This window comes from Onychostruthus taczanowskii, unplaced genomic scaffold (genome assembly GCF_017590055.1).
Source record: "Onychostruthus taczanowskii isolate IOZ18803 unplaced genomic scaffold, ASM1759005v1 scaffold112, whole genome shotgun sequence".
Lineage (NCBI taxonomy): Eukaryota > Metazoa > Chordata > Aves > Passeriformes > Passeridae > Onychostruthus > Onychostruthus taczanowskii.
Genome location: NW_024497852.1, coordinates 530,738 through 548,187, shown reverse-complemented (window position 1 = coordinate 548,187; position 17,450 = coordinate 530,738). Strand labels below are relative to the sequence as shown.

Below are 17,450 nucleotides of genomic sequence, written 5' to 3'. Positions count from 1 at the left end.
CCCCGAGAGGAAGGTGATGCTGGGGCGAGCGAGGATTTCCCAAGGCACATTTCCATTTTTGGTGGTCGGACCAGAGGCATTTCCTGCCCTTCCCGGGCTGAGGGGGGCTGGGAATCCGAGTTAATCTTTGACCGCGGGTGCAGCCCAGGCAGGAATGTCTTTGTCCAAGTGGAGCAGAAGTCTCATTTTTGGGAGATGCCGTAAACTCGCGGCAGAGGCAGAAAAATTCGATTCCTGCTGCGAGGGGGGCAAGCAAAAGCTGCTTTTTTGCTTGCCTGACCCGTCGCGGTTGTCTCGGATTTAGAAACGTCCAAAGGTCACCTCAGCTCTGCTGATCCGTCGTGACAGCGCTGGGAAAACACGGCTGTGCCTTCCTGACCATCCCATGCTGGCAGCAGAGGGAGAGCCCTGTCCCCCTTCCCTCTCCAGACCCGAAAGGAGGTGGGATGGAGCAAACCCCACCTGGGGTTTCTCATCCCAAATAATTCCTGGAGCTTCCAGCTTCCCTTGGAGCCGAGCCCCACGAGCTGCTTGGAGCTTCGTGTGCTGCCAGCAGCCAGCTTTTCTCGTCCTTTGGTTGGAAAAACACCACGGGAAAGCATGAACTGCCTTTTTTTTTCCAGGGAATATCCTCCCTGCAGCACCCACCTTGCTCAGCCTGAGTGGTTTTGGGGAGCACTGAGGTCCTGTAGGATGTGGGAAGAACCTGATCCCGCTCTGTGGCTCCCAGGGGTGATGCCACCAATTCCCAGAGGTGTCTGGGCGCTTTTTGGGGATCCTTTGCTCAACAGCTGTGAGGAACTGATAGCCCTAAAATCTGGAAGGCAGAACTTCCCCTCTTGCCACTTGTGATAAGGAACTCTGCAAAAACCCCCAAAGTTTCTGCCAGCTTGGGCAGCTGTGGGGAATTTCCTGCATTTTTGGGGAGCTGAAGCCCCCTGGAGCCTCCTGCTCTGTGTCCTTACCAGGCTCCCCACCGACCACCAGCACCTGGAGAAAGGAAAAACATTATTTCTTTGGAATCATGGAATGGTTTTGTTGGAAGGGACCTTAAAGCCCATCCCTGCCGGGGACAGCTTCCACCGTCCCAGGGTGCTCCAAACCCCATCCAAGCTGGCCTTGGGCACTTCCACACCTTTCCAGGCTGAGCAGTGCACAAGTGGAGCTTCTCCTGGACTTCCCAGCGTTGGATCCTCCTCACCCTCAGCCCACCCCAGCAATCCCCTGCTCTAGATCCGTGCCAGGAGAGCTGTGCCGAGATGAGGGACCCCCGTGGGATGCATTAACTGGAGAGGAACCTTCATCCTGCTGGGAAAAGGCACCCATTAACCTGACCTCCCAGCGCTGAGCGTGTCCAGGAAGAGCTGAGGAAACGTGGGACGCAGAGGCTGCGCAACGCGGGCTGGTGAGGACACGCTGGGACATTTCATCATCTCTCACTCAGGATCAAACCACTGCTCCCAAAATCCCTCTTTTATGGCCCTTGCTGGACTGTAAATCTCTGGCTTCCACTGCTGGCGCCTTTGGGGGAAAACATCCGGCTCCAGCAACCTTTGATGCTCTCGCAGTGCGTCACTCCTGGATGTGGGGCTCGCAGAAAATCCATTGCAAAAGCAGAATTTGGGGATTTCGGGGTTTCTGACGGGTCTTGCTCAATGACACCGGAGAGGTCGGGGCCTCTTCCTGCACCCGGACATGCCAAGGGCTCCGTTTTGGCTCTGGATCAGCACGTTTGGCACCCAGGGATGGTGGAGGGGGCTGGTGCCTGGTGTGGACTGGAGATGTCCGGAGGGGAGGGAATGGTGTCGTGGTTCTGCCCTTGTGCCTTCCTGGGGTGATGCTCCTTCTCCTTTCCTCCCGAATTTGGGGGGTTGGAGGGTTGCAATCACCCTGGCTGATAAAATCCCTGGGAGAGGAATCACAGCAGCCTTGGGGCTCTGGGAATTCCCTGTGGAGTTCATCCCTGCCCAGCTGCTGGAGGGATGGGTGATGCGCCACTCCAGGTGCCCAAATCCACGTGGGATCAAGCCCTGGAGATAAACCTCAGGTTTCCCTGTGGGATTTCCTTCTGAGGTGGGAAGGGAAAAGCAGTGAGATGGGGACCTGGGGGGGCTCCTGCTCCTCCTCACCCACCCTGCTGCAAGGACGGATCCAGAGCAGGGCAGCAGAGCCAGGGCCGGGGCCATCCCCTCCCCACGACCCCGGTCACCCCGACAAACTTCTCCTTCCCCGCGTTTTAGGGTGAAACTCTCGGTCTCGGCTTTGCCTCAGGCAACCCCTTGAGCAAGCGGGTGAGAAAAGCCGGGGCAGGGTTGGAGCCGAGCCCCGGGGACAAACAGCCCTAAATCCCGGGATTTAGGGGCACGTTCCTCCCTGGGCTGCAGCCCAGGCGCTTGGATCGACTTCAGCACATTCGGGAACGGCCTCGCCTGCCCCGGGGGGACCTGCCCGTTTCCCCGTGCGACCGGGAGCTCCTCATCCCTCTGCTCACGTTTTTCCTATCCAAGCATCCCTGAGGAGAAGCTGGGAGAGGGGCGGTGCTGTGCCCACCCTGGGGGTCGCCCCCACTCTGGATTTCCTCCTGCCCAGCCCCACTCTGGCACGGCGCTGCCCGGCACACGTGGCCCGGTTGGATCCGTGCCACCGGCGTGCCCGGCTCCATCCCGGCTGCCTCCGTTTGGGATGACGTAACCCCGGCCACGGTTGCCTCAGAACGACCCAGGCTCGGTAGGAACCCATCCCCCGGCCGCACCTGTCCGGTGGGACGAGGTCCGGTGCGGATCCTTCCCCCGCTCCGGCCGCACTTCCCGCGGGAGCTGCCGCCTGCCCGCTCCGGTGGGATTTTGGGAAGGGGCGGATCGCGATAACAGCGACCCGACCCGCCAGGTGCCGGGCAGGAGAGGTGGCTGAGGATGCGAGGATGGGAAATCCGTGCTTGGGATGCTGCCTGCAGCGCACATCATCCCCTCTCCATCACCAGCGGAGGTGAGGGGGATTCTCCGAGCCGTGCGATCCCTGGGGAAAACGGGAGCTACAAGGGGAAGGTTTGTGTCCGAAAAGGAGAATTCCATATTTTTTTATCTCCTCAGCTACAAACCAGCTTAGACATCACCCGGCTCCAGAGCTCCTGGTGGAAATCCCAGCGGAGAGGAGAGATTCCTGCTGGGAGTTCTCTCCGGCGTCACCCTCCGGGGAGGGGGGACGGAGGGCGGGCAAAGTTCGCCTCCTATAAAGTCAGGTCTGGTCCTCTTCATTCATTCATTCCCCTGGCAGCACCGCCGGCAGCAGCGCGTCCAGCCTTTGCGGAAGATTTGGGAGCAAATCCTGCCCCGAAGCCGCGGGATTTGTGCGGGATGCCGAGGGCAGCGATGCGCGGCGCCGCTCTCAGCTGCCTGCAGCTCCTGCTGCTCCTCTCGGCCGCGGATTCCCGGCCCCACACGTGGGACCAGGACAGGTTCCAGCTGGAAGCCGTCAAAAAGGAGATCCTGGAGCGGCTGGGGATGCCAGCTCCCCCCGTCATCCGCCGCCAGCTGGACCAGGAGAGCATCCAGAGAGCGCAGCGGCTCTACCAGCGCAAAGTGGCGGAGCTGGCGGGGAACCGGAGCCGGGAGGAGGAGGAGGAAGAGGAGGAAGCCGCGTCCAGGAGCCGGCGGCTGCACCGCCTGACCCCCACCTGTAAGTGGCCGCGGCTCCGTGTCACCCCCCGTCCCTCGCGGCCCGCGACACGCGTGTGTGTCCCGGCGTGTCCCGCCCTCGGGAATGTCACCCTTCTGCCTGGGGACATGACCGGGCATGCAGCACGGTGGCCACGCTCATCCTTATCCTGCTCCTTCCTTCGCCCTGCGAGCGGGGAGGAGCCGGCGCTGGAGGCGTTTTGCTTAAAAAGCACAAAAAATCGGGGGGGTGGGGATGGAAGCTTTGATCAGCGGCAGCTCGGGGGCTCGGAGGGGGGCTCGAGGGATTTGGGGGTGAGCGGGAGGAGGAGGAGGTGAGGTGCCAGCCCCCCGATCCCCAGCTTCAGCTCGGGGGTTTATCTGCATCTGGGGTGGGGAGATTTAAATAATTAAAGATATTAATTCATATTAAAATTTAAATAATTCCCCTCCTGCTGCTTGGGCTGGGTGGGGACACTCGGGGGCTGGGTGGGGGTGCTCCAGGGGGTCCTGGGACGCCTTTTCTGGCACCGGGAAAACTGAGACCCTCCAGCCTGGGGGTCCAGGAATGGATGGGATGCTGGAATTTCCAGCATCCCTCAGCATGTGGGTGATTCCCTGGAAGCAAATCCTTGGCTGCCTGGCCGGAGCTGATCCCACGCCTGGGCTGGTGAGGAATTAATTACCGTCTCTTACATCAGCTGTCACCTCTGTCCCCGCAGTGTTGCGCTGGCTGGACGTCCCCGAGGGACGTGAGGACTCTCAAGGCCACCGGGACCCCCAGGGACACCGGGAGCCCCTCGGTCCCTACCGCTACCACCTCCTGCTGTCCCGCACCGCGGATTTCCACCGGCAGCTCCGCGTGGTGCGGGCGGAGCTGAAACTCCTCAAGCAGCCGCTGTCCCCTCCCGGCGCCTCGGTGCCACCGCGGGTCACCATCTACACCCTGCCGGGGGCTGAGGGGACCCCCCAGCTCCTGCACAGCCAGGAGCTGCGCTGGGATTCCCGCAGCCTGGACCTGACAGGAGCCATCCAGCCCTGGGTGGAGGGGCCCGAGGGCACGCTGCGCCTGGAGATGGATTTCAACACCGACATCTCTGCTGCCCTGGCCACCTCCGGGGGGGAAACGCTGCTGCTGGAGGTGGAAACCTTGGAGAAGGCACCTCGGGCGGCCAGGAGAGCTCGGGGGCTGGAGGAGGAGTGCGGGAAGAGCGACGGGAAGTGCTGCCTGAAGTCGCTGAAGGTCTCCTTCCAGGACATCGGCTGGTCGGACTGGGTGATCGCCCCCAGCAGCTACTACATGAGGTTCTGCGAGGGTTCCTGCCCCCACAACTACAAACCGGCCAGCATGCACGCCCAGATCAAATCCAGGGTGCACTCCCTGTCCAAGGCTGCCCCCCCGCCCTGCTGTGTCCCCGCTGGCTACGACCCCATGGTGCTGATGCACCTGGACAGCGAGGGCAGGCTGGTGTCCAGCCTCTTCGAGGACATGCTGGTCACCAGGTGCCACTGTGCCTGACAGCTCCAGCTTTGCCCATCCAGGTGGGGAAAAGCCATCCTGACTCCTGGCAGATCCAGCATCTCAAAATCCAGATCCGGTGGCGTCGAGTGACTCCACGCCAGCCCTGGATCCAGCACTGGGCTCAGCCAGGAGTCTCCAGCTCCAGCATCCTAAAATCCTGTGGCACCAATTGACTCCACACCAGCCCTGGATCCAGCACTGGGCTCAGCCAGGAGTCTCCAGCTCCAGCATCCCAAAATCCTGTGGCACCAACTGACTCCAGCCCTGGATCCAGCACTGGGCTCAGCCCTGGGGTCTCCAGCTCCAACATCCCAAAATCCTGTGGCACCAAGAGATTCCAGCCCTGGATCCAGCACTGGGCTCAGCCAGGAGTCTCCAGCTCCAGCATCCTAAAATCCTGTGGCACCAATTGACTCCACACCAGCCCTGGATCCAGCACTGGGCTCAGCCAGGAGTCTCCAGCTCCAGCATCCCAAAATCCTGTGGCACCAACTGACTCCAGCCCTGGATCCAGCACTGGGCTCAGCCCTGGGGTCTCCAGCTCCAGCATCCCAAAATCCTGTGGCACCAAGTGACTCCACAGAAGCCCTGGATCCAGCACTGGGCTCAGCCAGGAGTCTCCAGCTCCAGCACCCTAAAATCCTGTGGCACCGAGAGATTCCAGCCCTGGATCCGGCACTGGGCTCAGCCAGGAGTCTCCAGCTCCAGCATCCCAAAATCCAGCTCCTGTAGCACCAAGTGACTCTACACCAGCCCTGGCTCTGCTTCAGCCCTTGGGTCTCCAGCTCTGCCACCCAGCTCAGCCCCAGCATCTCCAGTTGTGAACTGTCTACCAAAATAACTTATTCCCCTGTCTCTTCTCTACTTTAAATCCATATTTTATTGAGCAGGTGGATCCTTCCCACCCAAGAGGCCCCCAGTGGGCTGGGGTGGGTCTGTGCCCAGGTGTCTCACTCCAAACCTTCTTCTCTGCTCAGAGACTTATTTATGCAACCCAGTTATTTATTTCTAACTTATTGTATTTTATAGCAAAATATCCTTTTTTTGGCGGGGGGGGAAGAGGGAGAGGGTTTTGTGGTTTTCTATTTTATATATTTCTATAAAACCAAAAGGATGTAATAATAATGAATAAAGTGATTTTAACAGGGATTCTGGCTGTTCTTCCTGCACACCTGGGGGGGGGTCTCTGACAGGACCCCTGCTCCTGGGACCCTCAGCTCCCCTGGGATCTGCCTCCATGTGGATTTGCTGGTAAATCCTCACGGCTTTGCAGTGCCAGCGTGTGAGTAATGCCTGGGCTCTGCTCCCAGAGACCTTTGAGCTGTTTGTGTCCTTGGGAAGGGCGCTGGGCACCCCTGGGGGTGACGTCCAGCTGGGAGGTGACCATTGCCCCATTTCCAGGTGCCTCCAGCCCTGGGACCCCGCGGGCACCAAAGGGATGGGGGGGATCCCCCCTCGGAGGTTGGTGGCGCACACGGTGTCCCCAAGGCCTCCCCGTGGCTCCATGGGGTGGCTCTGCTGGTCACAAATCCTTCCTGTCCCCTCTTCCAGTGTGATCCGGGGGTGTCCTGGGCTGCTCAGTCCCTCAGCAGCTCCTGCTGGGCTTGGGGCAGGTGGGATGTGGGATCTCTGCTCTGGGCTGGGGATTCTGGGGACCAGGGACTGGGGGATACAAGCTGTGGGGACGGCCTCTCTGGGGACAGGGGGCAGGGACAGGACAAACCTGGCTTTTGGTCCCTTGAGACCCCCACTTTGGGGCTCTGGGCACCTGCTCCTGAGGGTCTGCTCCCTTGGGACCCCCAATTTGGGGACACAGACTCTGGGAGCCCCCAGGAAAACCCCACATCCTGCCCAGGGCTTCCCACAGACCACGAGCTATGCGGGTAATTAGAGATAATTAAACCATTTAATGGGGCACAGTGAAGCCTCCCAGGGACTGGGGGGACACCCAGACAAACCATGGGGTCCCTGTGTCCCAACAGCACGGGGTCCCACCAGGAGGATTTAAAAAAGGAGCTTTTTCTTTGTTCCCCAAAGCAGCAGAATTCGCAGGAAAAGATTGAGCAGGTGCCACCGGATGTCCCCAACCGCCAGCACGTCCCCAGGCCAGCACACCCCACGCTCTCCATCGGCCCAGAAAGGGGAAGAGGAAGCCAAGGCTGTGGTCAGCCCGGCTCAGCTAGGCTGAGCTCAGCCAGGCCGAGCCCAGCCCCAGCTCCAGACTGAGCCCAGACTGGCTGAGCCAGTGCTGAGTCCAGTCCCAGTTCCTCCAGAGCTGAGCCCAGCTCCAGCTCCAGGCTGAGCCCAGACCCAGCTCCAGAGCTGAGCCCGGCCAGGCTGAGCCAGTGCTGAGTCCCGTCCGAGCTCCAGAGCTGAGCCCAGACCCAGCTCTTCCAGGCTGAGCCCAGCCAGGCTGAGCCAGTGCTGGGTCCACTCCCAGCTCAGCCAGGATGAGCCCAGATCCAGCTCCAGGCAGAGCCCAGCTCCAGCTCCAGGCAGAGCCCAGCTCCAGCTCCAGAGCTGAGCCCAGCCCCAGCTCCAGTCCTGAGCCCAGCTCCAGCTCCAGGCTGAGCCCAGTCCCAGCTCTTCCAGGCTGAGCCCAGCCAGGCTGAGCCAGTGCTGGGTCCAGTCCCAGATCAGCCAGGCTGAGCCCAGCCCCAGCTCCAGTCCTGAGCCCAGCTCCACAGCTGAGCCCAGCCCAGCTCCTCCAGGCCGAGCCCAGCCCCGCTCAGCCAGCCCCAGCTCAGCCAGGCCGAGCCCAGCCCAGCTCCTCCAGCCCCGCTCCTCCAGCGCTGGCCCCGAGGCTCCGGTGGCGGATGTGGCAGCCGGTGTCCCCGCGGTCGGTGGCCGCAGCCCCGGGAGGAAACGCCAGCTCAGCCCTCACCTCCGCCTGAGAATCGGGGCGAAGGAGGCGACTGGGGCTGCCAAAAAAATCCCCCCTGCAAAAGGCGCTCCCGCGGGATGTGCGTGGGAGCCCTGCACGGCGGCGGGGAATGTCCCTGTCCCCTCTGGGCTGGGGGACAGCCGGGGAAAGGGCAGCAGTGGGGGACACAGGGGGTCCCCCCAGCCCCGGCAGGGTCCCCCAGCCCCTCACTGGTCAGGAATGATGTAGATGTCCTCGGTGGGGCACACAGTGTTGGCGTAGATGGGCTGGTCCCCGGGATTGCTCTCCAGGAAATAATCCTCATCCAGCAGGACCTGGGGGCTGGGGGACAGGGGGGACAGTTGGATGGGTTGGGGTGGGATGGATGGGATGGGATGGGATGGGGTGGGATGGATGGGATGGGATGGGATGGGATGGGATGGGATGGGATGGGATGGGATGGGATGGGATGGGATGGGCTGAGATGGACTGCATGGAAAGGGATGGATGGGACGGCAGGTTCAGCACAGGATGGAGTGGCATGAGGCCGCAGAGGGCAGCACAACCCACCAGGGCACAGCCCAGCAGGGAGGGCATGGAGCATCCCCGGAATGCCCATTCCCTGTGCCGCAGCCTCACCTGTAGCGCGGCTCCTGCCCCGCCGGTGCCCATCCCCGCGGGGCTCCCGGGGCCGTGCCGGGGCTCACGAACACGTTCTCGTAGTCGGGGCCGTCGGTGACATCGGCGGAGCCGCTCCCGGTGTCCCGGCTGATGTAGCGCGGCTGCCGCGCGTTTCCAGCGGGATCCCGCTTCCCCCTCCCCACGCCGCCCACCGCGGCTCCCGCTCTCCTCCGCCGGTACCGAACGGCGGCCACCAGCGCTGCCACCAGCGCTGCCACCAGCACGGCCACCCCCGCGGCCACCCCGGCCGCCAGCCCCGCGCCGGGCCCGCACTCCCGGCCGTGGAACTCCGTGACGTTGAAGGGATGCCCGTGGGATGTGAGGCACAGGCAGGTGATGCCCGGGCGGGCACAGGGTGCCAGCACCGTGCCCAGCAGGTCGCAGCGGCACGACACGCTCAGGGAGCTCAGCGTGGGCTGGAAGGCGGCGGGGGGCACGGCGGGGAGGGGGTTCCCCTCCAGGCTCAGGCTCCGCAGGGCCGTGGCGTTGCTGAAGAAGCCGCGGGGCAGCTCCCGCAGCCGGTTCTCCGCCAGGTCCAGCTCCTCCAGCCGGGGTCCCAGGCGGGCCGAGGGGTTCAGCGCCTCGATGCCGTTGTTCCTCAGCAGCAGCCGGCGCTGCCGGTGGAACGGGCCCCAGTCCAGCTCGGCACAGCCGCTGCTCCTGTTGCTCAGGTCCAGCTCATCGGAAACGCCCAGCAGCAAGGGGAAACACGGCGACACGATAAAAAAGGGGCTCCCCGGGAGCAGCAGCAGCAGCAGCAGCAGCAGCGGGGCCGCGGGGACCCCCATGGTTCTTCCACTGCAGCGGGAGCCTGGTGGGAAACGGGAATCAGGACCCCCCCATTGCCAGCGGATCCCCCCTCCCAGTGCAAACCAGTGCAGCCCAGTGCAGTCCCCACCCCGCTGCCGCTGGTGCGGGGCTGGGCAGCTCCTGGGGGTCCCAGCGGGGCATTTCCTGCCCCCCTTCCCCCTCCCAACCACGGCAGCCCCACTCGCCTGCGCTCCGGCCGCTGCTGCCTGGTGTGGGGAAGAGGAACAGGCGGGTCCGGCTGTCCCGTGTCACCCTGCCAGGGCGTAGCCGGCCCCGGGGGGGGGGGGCAGGGGGGCAGCACCCCCACCTCAGCACCCCCTGACCCCTGCCAGACCCCCCCCGGTCGTTTTTGGGGTGCTGAGCATCCCTCTGGCACTGGCTGAGTGTCCCGGTGACCCCTGTGACCCGAGGGGGGGGGGTGACACCCACGTGGGCACACAGACCCCCCCCTGAGGCAGCACAGGGACCCCCCGAGTGTGAGGAGACCCCGGGGCCGGGTGGGAGCCAGGGGACTCTGTGGCTGTGTCCCCTGGCAGGGTGGCTGTCCCCATCCCGGTGTCGCCTCCCCGTGTCTGCAGCTCAGTGTCCCGAGTGCATCATGTCCGTGTCCCCTCCCCATGTCCGAGCCCCCTCCGGTGTCCGTGTCCCTCCACGTCCACTGCCCTGTGTCCACCCTTGTCCCCTCCGTGTCCCCGCCGTGTCCCCCCGGTGTCACACCGTGTCCGTGCCCGCCCCCTGGTGTCCGAGTCCCTTCGTGACTCCCTGCTCCCATCCCTGTCCGTGTGTCCCCTCGTGGTGTCCGTGTGTCCCCTCGTGGTGTCCGTGTCCATGTATGCCCAACCCCTCGCACGTGTCCACCCCCACGTCCACCTGTCACATCCGTGTCCCCCTGTGTCGCGTGTCTGTGGCCACCCCCCTGTGCCCCTCCGTGTCCCTCCTGTCCCCATCCCCTCGTGTCGCTGCCCCTTTAAGTCCACCCTGTCACATCCGTGTCCCTCCGTGTCCCCCGTGTCCCCCCCCTCCCATATCCACCCTTTCATGCCCGTGCCCACCCTTTCTCGCCCGTGTCCCTCCGTGCCCACCCCCTCGCGCCCGTGCCCACCCTGCCACATGTCCACCCCCTGTACCCCTCGTGCCACCCCCTCGTGTCCCTCCGTGCCCACCGTGCCCGTGTCCCCTCGTGCCACTGCCCCTTTAACTCAACCCCCTCGTGTCCCTGATCCCCCGTGTTCCCCCATCCCTGGGTGCCCACCCCCCTCGTGTCCTTGCCCCTCCCTGCCCACCCCTCGCCTCCGTGCTCCGTGGCCGGGCCCGGGGCCGCTGACAGCCGCCGCCGCGCCATGTACGCCAAGGGCAAGGGCTCCGGCGTGCCCTCGGACGGCCAGGCCCGCGAGAAGTGAGTGCGGCGCCGGGAGGCGGCGGGGGACGGCCGGGGCGCGGAAGTTTTTGCCGGGGCGGGCGCCGGGGGAGCGGGGACGGAGCGGGAAGGAAGGGAAGGGGGGGGGGAAAGAGATCGGGAAAAGCGGGGGGAGATCGGGGGGCGGGCGGACCCCCCGGCCCCGCCCCGCCGGGGAGCACCGGCAGCCGCGGGGCAGCGGGAGCGGCGGGGGTCAGCCGGGCACCGGGAGCCGGGATGAGCCCCCCGGTCTGCGGCATCCCCCGGGGCACCGGGAGAAGGGATGAGCCCCCCGATCCGTAGCATCCCCCGGGGCGCCGGGAATAGGGATGATCCCCCCGGTCCGTGCTATCCCCCGGGGCACCGGGAGCACGGATGATTCCCCCCGATCTGTGCTGTTCCCCGGGGTACCGGGAACCGGGATGATCCCCCCGGTCCGTGGCTTTCCGGGGCACCGGGAGCCGGGATGATCCCTCTCGATCCGTGACATCCCCCGGGGCACCGGGAGCTGCGATGTGCCGGCGTCCGTGGCATCCCCCGGGGCACCGGGAGTCGCGATCACGCCGGGGCTAACGGGAGCCGGGATGTGCCCCTCGGCTATTGCCACATCTTGGGCCACCGGGAGCACCGGGACCCGGGCTGATCTCCCCGGTATCCCCGGGGGCACCGGCAGCCGGGATGCCCCTTCCCCGACCGTGCCATCCCCCGGGGCACCGGGACCCGGGATGATCCCCCCGGGCCGTGCCATCCGCCAGGGTGCCGGGAGCGCACGGTGAGCTGGGCTGTGCCCCCCGGTCTCTGCCATCCTCCGGGACACCGGGAGCCGGGCTCATCCCCCCGGGCATTGCCATCCCCCGGGGCTACCGGGCGCCGGGATGTGCCCGGTCCGCAGCCTCCCCGAGGGCACCGGGAGCCCTCCCCGGCCGTGCCATCCCCCGGGGCAACGGGGACCGGAATGGCACCGGGGCTCCCGATGCTCCCCCGGTGCCCAGGACGGTGACCCCGCTGTCCCTGTCCTGCTGTGTCCCCGTGCCCGAGGCCACCGCGGTCCCCGGGGGCGGCACCCCCCGGGGCTGGGACCCCCGCGGGTCCCGGGAGGGGACGGAGCCCCGGGGACACGCGTGGTGGCACTGAGCCACATCCTGTGTGGGTTGTGTCGCCTGTCCTGGAGCCACCCCGGCCGTGCTGCCGTGGAGGGCGTGCGGTGTCACCGGCGGGAGTCACTCGCTGCCACCGGCGGGAGTCACTCGGTGCCACCCGCGGGAGTCACTCGGTGCCACCCGTGTCACCTCGCAGGGAGGTGACATCGAACCTCCTTCGTTAATTCCGCGCTGATTGAGCGGGGGGCTCCCTCCTGGCCGTCCCTCGGGGTCCGCTGGGTGGGGATGTCACCGCGGGGGTGGCCGCTCCCTGACGCTGTCCCTGTCCCCGTCCTGTCCCCCCAGGCTGGCGCTCTACGTCTACGAGTACCTGCTGCACGTGGGGGCCCAGAAATCCGCCCAGACCTTCTTGTCGGAGGTAAGGGGGGAGGGCGGCACCCCTGGACCCCCCCATCCCACCCACGGGGGGTCCTGGAGCCCCTCCCACCCCTGGTGGGGGTGCTGATCCCCTCCCCACTGACCCCCCCCCGCCCGTGTCCCTGCCTGCAGATCCGATGGGAGAAGAACATCACGCTGGGGGAGCCCCCCGGCTTCCTGCACTCCTGGTGGTGGTGAGTTGGGGTCTGGGGGGGTCGGAAAGGGGGGAATCCCCCCCATTCCTGTGACAGAAGGGCTGGGAGGGGGTCTGGGAGCCGCTCCCCACCCCCCGTTCTGCCACCGCATCACCTCGTACCCCATAAACCTGTCCCTCTGCTTTTCCCATCAGCGATTTGGGGGCTCCCCCCTTTCCCTCCCCTCCCGGCCCCCCCGCCCGGCTCCTCCAGCTGGATCCAATTTGGCACCAAGAGAGGAGCTGGGGGGGCTCCCAGCCCCGGGGCTGGACCCCCGCACTGGGCGGGGGGGGCCCAGCAGAGCCCCCCGAGGAGAGTGGGGGGGCTCGGGGGTGGGCAGTGATTGATCAGTTGGTGATTTTGGGGGGGTTAATCCGGCACCCCCTAAACCTGGGGGGGGGAGCACCCAGAAACAAACGGGGCCCCTGTGCTGTCCCACACCCAGGGCGGGGGGCTCGGGCAGGGGACCCCCCCTCCCCATCCCGGGATGCTGCAGCCTGATGTAAAGTCCCAGGAATTTGGGCTCCGGCGCCGGGAACCCCCCCCGGGTCCCTGTGTGCTGCCAGCCCCGGATCTGTGGGTGACCTATTTCACAGGGCAGCGGTGAGGGGGGGTTAATCCCTGGGGGCCTGGCTCGGTGCCCCCCCCTCGGGGACCCCAGCGTGCCCTGGTGTGCCCATCCCCCACTGTCACCCCCCTCTGGGGACAGGGACCCCCCCTCACTCACCATGGGCGCAGTGCCAGGCTCTCGCTGTGTGTGTGGGGGGGGGGGGGTCCCCCCCCCCCAGCGGTGTCACGGGGAGCACCCAGAAACAAACGGGGCCCCTGTGCTGTCCCACACCCAGGGCGGGGGGCTCGGGCAGGGGACCCCCCCTCCCCATCCCGGGATGCTGCAGCCTGATGTAAAGTCCCAGGAATTTGGGCTCCGGCCGTAGCGACCGTTTCCAGGGAAAACAGGCTGAGCCGGGAGGCCCCCGCCGAGGGGGGGACACGGCCGCAGCCCCCCCGCCCCACCGGGGACACGTGGGGCTCGCTGGGGAGGGGGGCGGGGGTGTAAATTGTGTGGGGGGGGTCCTCACCCGCCGCCCCCCACCCCAACCCCGTCCCGTTTTCCCAGCGTTTTCTGGGATCTGTACTGCGCCGCCCCGGACCGCCGGGAGACCTGCGAGCATTCCAGCGAGGCCAAAGCCTTCCATGACTACGTGAGTGCCTCGGCACGGGGGGGGTCCGTGTCCCCCGCCAGGCTCTCGCTGTGTGTGTGGGGGGGGGTGTCACCCCTCCCCAGCGGTGTCACTGCAGGACTGGGGCTCTGTGGGACCCCCCCACACTGAGGGGACCCCCCCTCAGAACGGCTCTGCTCCTTCCCAGTGCCAGCTCTGGGGGTTCAGTCATTGGCACAGGGGCAGTGTGTCCCTGCCCCTGCCAGGCACGGGGGGGGGGGCTGCGCCGTGCCCTGGGGTGGGGAGTGGTCCCCGGGGTGGGGAGTGGTCCCCGGGGTGGGGAGTGGTCCCCAGGGTGCTGCAGGGTCCACAGTGCTGTGGGATGCAGGATCCAGAGCCCATGGGATGCAGGATGATGCAGGATCCATGTCCCACAGGATACTGTGGGGTGCTGTAGGGTGCTGTGGGATGCTGTGGGGTGCTGTAGGGTGCTGTGGGGTGCTGTAGGGTGCTGTGGGGTGCTGTGGGATGCAGGGGGATGCTGTGGGATGCAGGGGGATGCTATGGGGTGCTGTAGGGTGCTGTGGGATGCTGTGGGATGCAGGGGGATGCTATGGGGTGCTGTAGGGTGCTGTGGGATGCTGTGGGGTGCTGTGGGTGATGCAGGGTCCGCAGCCCCACAGGATGCAGGGTTCTGTGGGATCCACAGGGCTGTGGGATGTGGGATGCTGTGGAGCCCACGGTGCTCTGGGATGGGGGATGCCACGGGATGCAGGAGGCTGAGGGGTGATGTAGGAAGCTGTGGGGTGATGCAGGAGGCTGTGGGATGTTGTAGGATGCTCTGGGATAATGCAGGATGCTCTGGGGTGATGCAGGATTCTGTGGGGTGATGCAGGAGGCTCTGGGGTGATGCAGGAGGCTGTGGGATGTTGTAGGATGCTGTGGGATGTTGTAGGATGCTGTGGGATGTTGTAGGATCCTGTGGGATGCTGTAGGATGCTGTGGGATGTTGTAGGATCCTGTGGGATGCTGTAGGATGCTGTGGGATGTTGTAGGATGCTGTGGGGTGTTGTAGGATCCTGTGGGGTGATGTGGGATGCAGATGGGATGCTGCGGGTGCTGGGTGGGGGGATGCTGTGGGATGTTGTAGGATGCTGTGGGATGTTGTAGGATGCTGTGTTGTCCCCAGTCCCACGGGATGAGGGATGCTGTGCCGTGCAGGATGCCCCCGTGGGATGCAGATGGGATGCTGCGGGTGCTGGGTGGGGGGTCCCTGTCCCCTGGGGGGACACCCACAGTGCCGGGGGGGGGGGCTCTGGGGGCTGCAGGACCCTCCGTGCCCCCTGGATTCAGGACCCTGCGGGGCCCACGCGGAGCTGCTGCCCCCCAGGAAACCCCTGACCCCCGTGGGGTCCCGTGGGGTCGCGCTGGCGCCGCGGGGGCTGCAGCAGGACCCCCCCCCCGCCGCCCCCAGCGCTGTGCAGAGCTGATTTCCATGCTGGAATTAATGAGGCTGCCGGTGCGGTGCCGGTGACGCCGGGGACATGGCGCGGGTCAGGCCACGTTGCCATGGCACTGCTGCCTGGCAGAGCTGGGGACAGCTCGGGGGGGGGAGCCCCACGGGCCCCCCCGCGCCCGCTGGGGTGCCCCACGCAGCCCTGACCCCGTCCCAGTGCCCAGCTGGGCTGAACTGGGGGTCCCAGCACGGAGGTGCAGCCCCCTCATGTCCCCAGGGGTGCTGCTCCATCCCCCCCCCCCACCAGGCACATCGGGACCCCCGGGAGAATCCTGGTGACCCCCTAAAATTTGGGGGGGGGGGTCCAGCCTGTGCACAGCAGATGGGGGTGGGTGTTGGCAGCAGCTGCCCCACAGCGGGGTCTGGGGTCCCCCCCGGGGGTGAGCAGCCCCCAAACTGTCCCCCACCTGTGTGTGCCCCCCCCACCTCCAATTTTCTCCCTCCTGACCTTGAGCCCGCGGGAGGAGCCGCAGCTCCCCAACCTGTTGCCATGGCAACTCTGCTTTGCATCACCGAGCGATGGGGGGGGACGGGGTGGGGGGGTCCCCATTTTGTCCCTGCTCTGAGGGGACAGCGCTGTCACCCCCAGGGGTGTCACCCCTGCAGCTGGGGGGCAGCAGTGGCCTCAGCCTGTCCCTGTCGCTGTGTCTGGGGCAGCAGAGGGGGTCCCCAAGAGGGGACACAGCCTGGGACCCCCCCCGCCCCCCGGGACCCCCACGGATCCCATGGGGTGCCGTTGTCACCAAGCCTGGCTGTCACCCAGCCGTGACCCGCGTGCCACGGGGTGTCACCATCGCCATCCCTGTCCCCAACCCGGCACCCCCCGAGCACCGCGGGACCCCCCCCATCCCCGCACGGGCTGGCGGTGGGCTTGGGGGGGTGGGGGGCTTGGGGCCCCCCGGGTGGAGGGGGCATAATGGGGCACTGGGATAATGGGATAGGGGGTACTGGGGTAATGGGATGGGGGGTACTGGGATTATGGGATGGGGGGTACTGGGATAGGGGGATAGGGTGGTGGGGGGATACTGGGGTACTGGGATAAGGGGATAATGGAATAATGGGGTACTGGGATAGCGGGATACTGGGGTACTGAGATAATGGAATAATGGGGTACTGGGGTGTTGGGATACAGGGATAATGGGGTACTGGGGTACGGCAGGGTCAGGGATGCAGGGGTGGAAGTGGTTACAGGAACAGGGTGACAAGGATGTGGGGATGGGTACAGTGGGACAGGAATGGGGATACAGGGATGGATGGGGTACAGGGATAAAGGAACGGGAATGGGAATTCAGGGGTGGGGACAGGGAAACAGGAATAAGGACGTGGGTGGGGACAGGGATGGGATAAGAGGGGCAGGGAATGGGGACAGGGAATGGGGATATAGGGACAGGGATGGCTTTTGGGGACAGGGTTGGGGACAGGGAATGGGGATATAGGGACAGGGATGGCGGTTGGGGACAGGGGCACAGGGTGGGGACGGAGACAGGGACAGGGTGGGGACAGTGCTGGGGGTCTCCCAGCCCTGCTGACCCCCCCCTCTCCCGGCAGAGCTACGGCAGTGGGATGCGCCCCCCCCCCAGCTCCCTGGCCGGCCCTGGAATGCCCACCATGAACATGTAAGACCCCCGTGCCCTCCCCCCCGTGACCCCCCAGCGTGGGGGGAGCCTCGGGCCCGGCAGGACCCCCCCTCACTGTCCCTTTGCCTTGCCAGGGGTCCCGGTGGCCGCGGGCCCTGGCCCAACCCTAACGCCAACTCCGTAAGTTTTGGGATTTGGGGAGGGGGGGGAATACCCTGAGGGGGGGTCCTATGGGGGTGCTGCCCCCCTTTCCCCCCCCTGCTGACTCCCCTTTGTCCCCCCAGATCGCCTACTCCTCCTCATCCCCTGGGAATTACGTGGTGAGTATTGGGGTGCACTTTTGGGGACATTGGGATTTGGGGTGGGGTGAGTGGGATTTGGGGTGTCAGTGGGATTTGGAGGGGTGTCATTAGGATTTGGGGGATGTGAGTGGGATTTGATGGCATGAGTGGGATTTGGGGGGCTGTGAGTGGGATTTGGGAGGGTGATTGGGGTTTGGGGTGTGAGTGGGATTTGGGGGGATAATTGGGATTGGGGGGGGTGATTGGAATTTGGGGGTGT

General features: G+C 65.7%; 3 protein-coding genes across 3 annotated transcripts in view; 2 read left to right on the top strand and 1 right to left on the bottom strand.

Moving 5' to 3' along the window:
* Positions 1–3,217: 3,217 nt before the first annotated feature.
* On the top strand, positions 3,218–5,172 carry GDF15 (growth differentiation factor 15). The gene is made up of 2 exons (XM_041425363.1): positions 3,218–3,675; positions 4,376–5,172. Exons 1-2 carry the CDS (start codon positions 3,354–3,356, stop codon positions 5,170–5,172), a joined length of 1,119 nt encoding a protein of 372 aa, XP_041281297.1. The 5' UTR covers positions 3,218–3,353.
* A 2,556-nt stretch (positions 5,173–7,728) lies between these two features.
* Positions 7,729–10,523, bottom strand: LOC121347067. Its single transcript, XM_041425375.1, has 3 exons — positions 9,715–10,523; positions 8,678–9,530; positions 7,729–8,380 (listed from the first exon to the last, which is right to left on the bottom strand). Exons 2-3 carry the CDS (start codon positions 9,505–9,507, stop codon positions 8,266–8,268), a joined length of 945 nt encoding a protein of 314 aa, XP_041281309.1. The 5' UTR covers positions 9,508–9,530; positions 9,715–10,523; the 3' UTR covers positions 7,729–8,265.
* Positions 10,524–10,834: 311 nt separating this feature from the next.
* Positions 10,835–17,450, top strand: part of SSBP4 (single stranded DNA binding protein 4) — an 11,915-nt gene continuing 5,299 nt past the window's right edge. Inside the window, exons 1-7 of the mRNA XM_041425225.1 lie at positions 10,835–10,925; positions 12,371–12,443; positions 12,575–12,636; positions 13,754–13,838; positions 16,861–16,928; positions 17,024–17,069; positions 17,174–17,213. Coding sequence (XP_041281159.1) covers positions 10,870–10,925; positions 12,371–12,443; positions 12,575–12,636; positions 13,754–13,838; positions 16,861–16,928; positions 17,024–17,069; positions 17,174–17,213 — 430 coding nt within the window. The 5' untranslated portion in view covers positions 10,835–10,869. The remainder of the gene's footprint in view (positions 10,926–12,370; positions 12,444–12,574; positions 12,637–13,753; positions 13,839–16,860; positions 16,929–17,023; positions 17,070–17,173; positions 17,214–17,450) is intronic.

Bases quoted from the DNA above. Each gene is read 5' to 3' on its own strand.
- LOC121347067 (XM_041425375.1), bottom strand. From the start codon at position 9,507: ATGGGGGTCCCCGCGGCCCCGCTGCTGCTGCTGCTGCTGCTGCTGCTC. The intron at 8,381-8,677 runs GTGAGGCTGCGG...CCTGTCCCCCAG, and splicing joins GGGCAGGAGCCGCGCTACAG to CCCCCAGGTCCTGCTGGATG.
- GDF15 (XM_041425363.1), top strand. From the start codon at position 3,354: ATGCCGAGGGCAGCGATGCGCGGCGCCGCTCTCAGCTGCCTGCAGCTC. The intron at 3,676-4,375 runs GTAAGTGGCCGC...CTGTCCCCGCAG, and splicing joins GCACCGCCTGACCCCCACCT to TGTTGCGCTGGCTGGACGTC.